Below are 5,790 nucleotides of genomic sequence, written 5' to 3'. Positions count from 1 at the left end.
ACCCGGAGTGACAGAAGTCGGGACACTTCCCGGTGATGACCGTAGTTTGAGGAGTTCATGTACTCGCCGTGTGTTAATGCTTTGTTCTGGTTCTCTATTAAAAGGAGACCTTAATATCCCTTAGTTTTCAATAGGACCCCGCTGCCATGGGAAGGTAGGACAAAAGATGTCATGCAAGTTCTTTCCATAAGCACGTATGACTATTTATGGAATACATGCCTACATTATATTTATGAACTAGAGCTAGTGTCGTATCACCCTAAGTTATGACTGTTATATGATGAATATCATCCAACGAATTCACCGATCCAATGCCTACAAATTTCTCTTATATTGTTTCTGCTAAGTTACTACTGCTACTATCACTATTGCAATTGCTACAAAATCATTGCTATAATTGTTACTGTTACCATTGTTGTTGCTACTACTATCAAAACTATCATACTACTTTGCTACTGATCACTTTGCTGCAGATAATTAATCTCCAGGTGTGGTTGAATTGACAACTCAGCTGCTAATACTTGCAAATATTCTTTGGCTCCCCTTGTGTCGAATCAATAAATTTAGTTTGAATACTCTACCCTCGAAAACTGTTGCGATCCCCTATACTTGTAGGTTATCATATCGGTCCACCATTAAGGACAACAAGAACCTCTTCTTTCACTTGTGGACCCACCAGCTCCTAGAAGCTCTTATAAATTAACAATTTTGTGAATTAAGAGATGTCCAGATGTCATTTCAACAAGGATTGCTCGTGTATTTAACATGTGTATGTTTTGGTTCATCAATCAAAATATTATTAAGATTTATTAGAAGCTTAGTCCTCCCGCAAGATACTAATTAATAGTGTGGATAATCTTTATTTGTGAGAAAAACTTTTTGATCTATCCATCAAATATCATGACAGTACAAAAAAGAGAGGTTTATGCCTCCTTTGGTTTGTAGGAATTTTGTAGGAATCCCATAGGATAGGATTTGTATAGGAAAATTTTCTTTAGAGCCCTTTGGTTTGTAGGAATAGAAGCCTATTTCTATGGAGGAATTCTTCCTACCTTTCATATTTCATAGGAAAATAAACATTAGCCTAGATTTAATGAAAAAAATCCTATAATATGAACCAATGGGCATCTTCTTTTATATTCCTGTTCACTCGTTTCCTATGACTTTCCTCAAAGGAGGCCTTAGAGGATCTTGTTCCTTGAGTTCCTCTAGAGCAATCAACTCCTCCCTAATAAAAGAGAGATTAAACCCCTGAAGCTCTTAAGGATTTCTTGAAACTAACTGTACCAATACGAGCATCAAAAGAGAAACACTTGTTCCATATCTGATTCACTATAGAAAGGATTTTTTTTTTTGTCTGAGAGAGGTCAAATCAAAATCCTAATTTTATGAATCAAAATACACACGTGTTGCGAACCAACTTGTAATTGGATGATTAGGTGGACAGTGATATTCCCAGCCCACCAGGGTTCAAGTATTGATACTCACATTTATCCTAGATTTATTTAAGGATTTCCGACGATGGGCGTTCAGTGGGAGGAGACGTTCCCGTCGACTACGATGCGCCTACAGTGATATGCCGGCTCAGTCTCGGAGTTGCTCATAGGGATGGGGCGTGCGTTCATAAGGGTAAGTGTATGCATGTATATACGAGCACTCGAGTCTATATTGTGTTAAAGAAAATCACGAGTATGAAACTTAATTGCACCATTCCTGGCAAAATAATAAGGATCCAAATGCTGAGATACGCGAGATCAGACCCTAGCCCGAGGTGAATCTAGCGCTCGCAAAATGCCGAAAAGCTTTCGGATAACACAACGCGCATCGTCGCCAAGCCATGCAAGTGCCACGACTCGGATTGGCTCGTTCGCACGCCGCTTTGTCCATTCGCGTATAACTTTGCCCAACGCTCGACGCAACGGCAAAGCGACCACCCCCCACGTACGCCCAACGGAAGCGGAGGCCGAGGCCACGAACCACAAAACCAGGCCATCGCCCCCAACAAACAAACGTGCGAAGCTACCAGAAAACAGAAGCAAACGCGCAAGGACAAGCAAGTGGCCATCTGTTCCTCGTCGCCTCCGCTTTCCCAACCCCCACTGCCCCCCAGCCAAATCCGCCGCCCGATTCCGCTGCCGCGCCGCCGATCCCTCCCCCGTCCATGGCGATCGGGCCCGGCAGCCGCCTCCCCGACCTCCCATTCTCCCGATTCGGAATTTGATAAGGTTTAGCGGCCTGTCCGCCTCCCCGCAGCTCGTCCTGCTCGATTGCTGATTTGGTCGGGGGAAGGGAGTCTTCTGCGGCTAACGCTTCGGTAGAATTGCTCTCCGGGAGGCGGGGGGAGGGAGGGATGGGGATGCTGTTCGTGGAGTACCTCCCGGGGCCCAAGGTGTTCAAGTGCAAGTTCTGCAGGGTTGACTCGGCGTCGCCTGACGACATCGTGTCCAAGGAGTTCCGTGGCCGCCACGGCCGCGCCTACCTCTTCGATAGCGTGTGAGCTGAGCTATCTTCTCTCTTCACCCTCTTCTATTTTGCCTGTTTCCAGCGTGTGGATCGTGCGATCATGGCAATGCTGCTGTTCTAGAAATGCTTTTCACTTTAGTACAGTTAAGTCGTGCCGTGCAAAGCTATGTGCATTGCTGGTAACCACACTGGTTTAAGTCTGTCATGGTTGCAAGATAATTGTTTCGTAGTAATGTTGTTTCCTCTAGGGGGTTTTGGTTGTGATTTTGGGTGAAAAATCATGATGGTTATTACTATTAAATTACGCTGGGTGCAAGAATGAGATGATGGATCCGATATGGTTATGTTTGATTTGAGCTGTATTGAATCTTCTGAATCATGATGGATATGAATAAAATGAGTCTAGCACCCTATTTCAAAAGATAATAAACGAGTTTGGTAATCAACCAGGGCAAAATTGTATGTCGATCTTAGGCTAGAGAGTTAAAATTTGGAGGCTAAGTAGCCTAAATTGCACATTTGATATCACTTGATTGTTGATTCACAAGATCATGCTTTACTACCAATGGAGATATGCAACTCAATGTATGGAGTCAGAGAGCTTGATCAGGACCAGTTGTTTCTGAATATGAAATGCTTCTTAGCCCATTTTCTTCTTTATGTTGCTGGCCAACTATCAAAAGTTAACTTCATGTAGAGCTCACATTTTGTGAAATCAATAGACCTGCTAATGAAGTATCCTTCACTTTCTTCATTGACCCAAATACTGAGTTAATTTCAATAAATTATGTAATCAGGCAACAGTTCCCTATTATCTAGGAAACATAGATGTCAAATAGAAAAGTATGGTTATTAACATTACATCAACTCTTATCTAAACTATGAGTAATTGACCATTGAACATCTGAACTACCAAGCTTTTGCTAATTATTGTTGACATGTTAATCTGGGGTGAATGTGACATCCAGGGTGAATGTGAGCCTTGGTCCCAATGAGGATCGCCATCTCTTGACTGGATTGCATACAGTGAACGATATCTACTGTAGCTGCTGCCAACGACTCCTTGGCTGGAAATATGTAAGTTTCAGTTTACATTTTAGTTAATGAAAAATTCATTTGATACTGCTTATAGATTAGTTAAAGCATGCAAGTTTGTCATACTGTTGAAATTAATTCATCCAAGAGGATAAGCATCCTAGCACCATCCTGTCACGGTGATGTTTGTAATATGAAACTAGGGTTCTTACTGGGGAAACTACTACCAGGAAGATAGCCATGTACTGCACGACTGCTAGGGATAGGATAGATTAGAGATTTGGGTGATTCATTGTGATTTCTGTTGATGCGTTGATTCTGTTCCTCACTGCCAAGTCCCTTTATATATGGAGAGGATGACCACATTGAAGCTTAACAGTAGGTAGCTAATCAACTGAATTGCTAATTGGAATGAAGCAACTAAAACAGACATAATGCATATTCTTAGCTGGTTAGCTCTACTGGGTTCCTTAGGTTCGTCCCCTGTCACGGAAGCTAAGGCATGACCTTGCGTTTCTAGAGGACCACTTGATTCAGAATTCTCTTGGCTATTGAGTACAGGGTATAGGTTGCGTAGTTGACAGAGATGGCCACATTTGGTGAAATTATTCTTAAACCTAAATGACACATCCACATATTTTATCTGCCGATTTTTTTGAGGGATCCGTAGACTTGTAGACTTGTTTATGGGCAACTAATTATAGGTCTTTCTATTTTGTAGAGTATCTTTTTATGTATCGATGCCTTATTTTATTGTATAGCAAGTTCATAACAATGTTGTAGTTAAGACATAAATTTTGAATCCATGCCTTGCTCGTTAAAGGCCAGAAAGTAAAATTCTGTCGCTCTCAGTTCATCTAGGTTCTTATGGATTTTTTTTACTTTTCTCCTGATTTTTTTGTCATGTTTATTGAACTATATTTTTTCTTGATAGAAGCACATCCCAGTCCACCTGGTATTCATACCGTGTTACTTAGTCATGTTTGATGTCCTAGTTTGACTGCATTTTCCCTGGAATCATGAAGCACTAGCTTATCAGGATCTTGTTATCGTCTGGTTGTGGTTATACTAGTACAAAGGTTCCTCCATGCTCCAGGGATGGGTTGTCTTTTCCCTTGAACTTGCCATTGACATGTATGCCGGAGCAAGCCTGGTCATGGATGTTCGAACTTTTGGTGCAATTGGCATAAAATGCGGGCAGAAACAAATAAATACCTTCAGATATCTCTTAGGTTCTGTACGGAGCACAGTTTTCCCTTCCCTCTTAGGCCTCATTTGGTTTGGAGGATTTTCGTAGGAAAAACATAGGACCAAGGATTCTAGAGGTTTCTTATAGATGCATTCGGTTTGTAGGAAACGCGTACTGAAATTCCTCAGGGATACCACTCATTTCCAGTGTTTTTGGAGGAAACTACACATCCACATAAAGCTCATTATTTGCGTAGGAACGAGGCAAGGCAAATCCTTAGAGCATCTCCAACAGCAGACCTAAAATAGGGCACCAAAAAGTGTTTGGAGTAAAATTTGGGGCACCAAAAGGTGATTGTTTGGGCACAAAAAAAATGTCCATCTCCAACAGCTGCCCAAAAATAGGGACTCATCCAAACAATTGTTTTTTCAAACAAACATCCAAACCACTTGATCGCATTGCATACTTCAAATACAAACTCCAAAACATTCAAAGTTTTAAACATGCAACATAAACATCCTAACATTCAACTTAACATCCAAACATTGAAACACACAACACTCCTACGGACACACTACACACATACTACTCGTCATCATCATCAGGCCGTGTGTCGATGGCGTTCCAAAACCCCATGGTCTCCTCCTCAGAGATACTGAACTCCTCACTCTTGTCGTCAGGCTCAACCTCGTTGTCAGACCCGAGCTTGATCACCCTAGAGGGGCTAGCCTCGTCCTCCTTGTGCTCCGCCTTCTTGCGCTCATTGTCCCTCTTTCAAAACCACTCCATCGCCGCCTCATCACTCTCCCGGATGACCCGCTGCTCCAGGATGATGTGGGTGTCCCTCTTCTCCTTGTGGGATACAATATTCACCGTCGGACCATGAACTCCGCCGCCTCCCTAAATTCGATTACCGGGAGGTTGAGCTCGTGACGCGGCCGACCAAGCCTCCAACAGGCGATGTTGAACGCGCGTGGCGAGCTCCGCCACTTGAACATGCCAAGCCAATGACGCTGGCCCTCGCACTGCAGCTCGACGCCGTAGCGACCGGACTGCCCCAGCCGAACTTGCGCTCTTTGGCACGCGTTTCGGCGGCATCCTCG

The 5,790-nt window shown here is 43.1% G+C and overlaps 1 protein-coding gene across 1 annotated transcript in view; it reads left to right on the top strand.

The window, feature by feature from the left end:
- Positions 1–1,936: 1,936 nt before the first annotated feature.
- Positions 1,937–5,790, top strand: part of LOC123052272 (putative yippee-like protein Os10g0369500) — a 5,117-nt gene continuing 1,263 nt past the window's right edge. Inside the window, exons 1-2 of the mRNA XM_044475401.1 lie at positions 1,937–2,493; positions 3,432–3,540. Coding sequence (XP_044331336.1) covers positions 2,351–2,493; positions 3,432–3,540 — 252 coding nt within the window. The 5' untranslated portion in view covers positions 1,937–2,350. The remainder of the gene's footprint in view (positions 2,494–3,431; positions 3,541–5,790) is intronic.

Source organism: Triticum aestivum, chromosome 2D (genome assembly GCF_018294505.1).
Source record: "Triticum aestivum cultivar Chinese Spring chromosome 2D, IWGSC CS RefSeq v2.1, whole genome shotgun sequence".
NCBI classification, from domain to species: domain Eukaryota; kingdom Viridiplantae; phylum Streptophyta; class Magnoliopsida; order Poales; family Poaceae; genus Triticum; species Triticum aestivum.
This window is presented reverse-complemented; position numbering and strand designations above follow the sequence as displayed.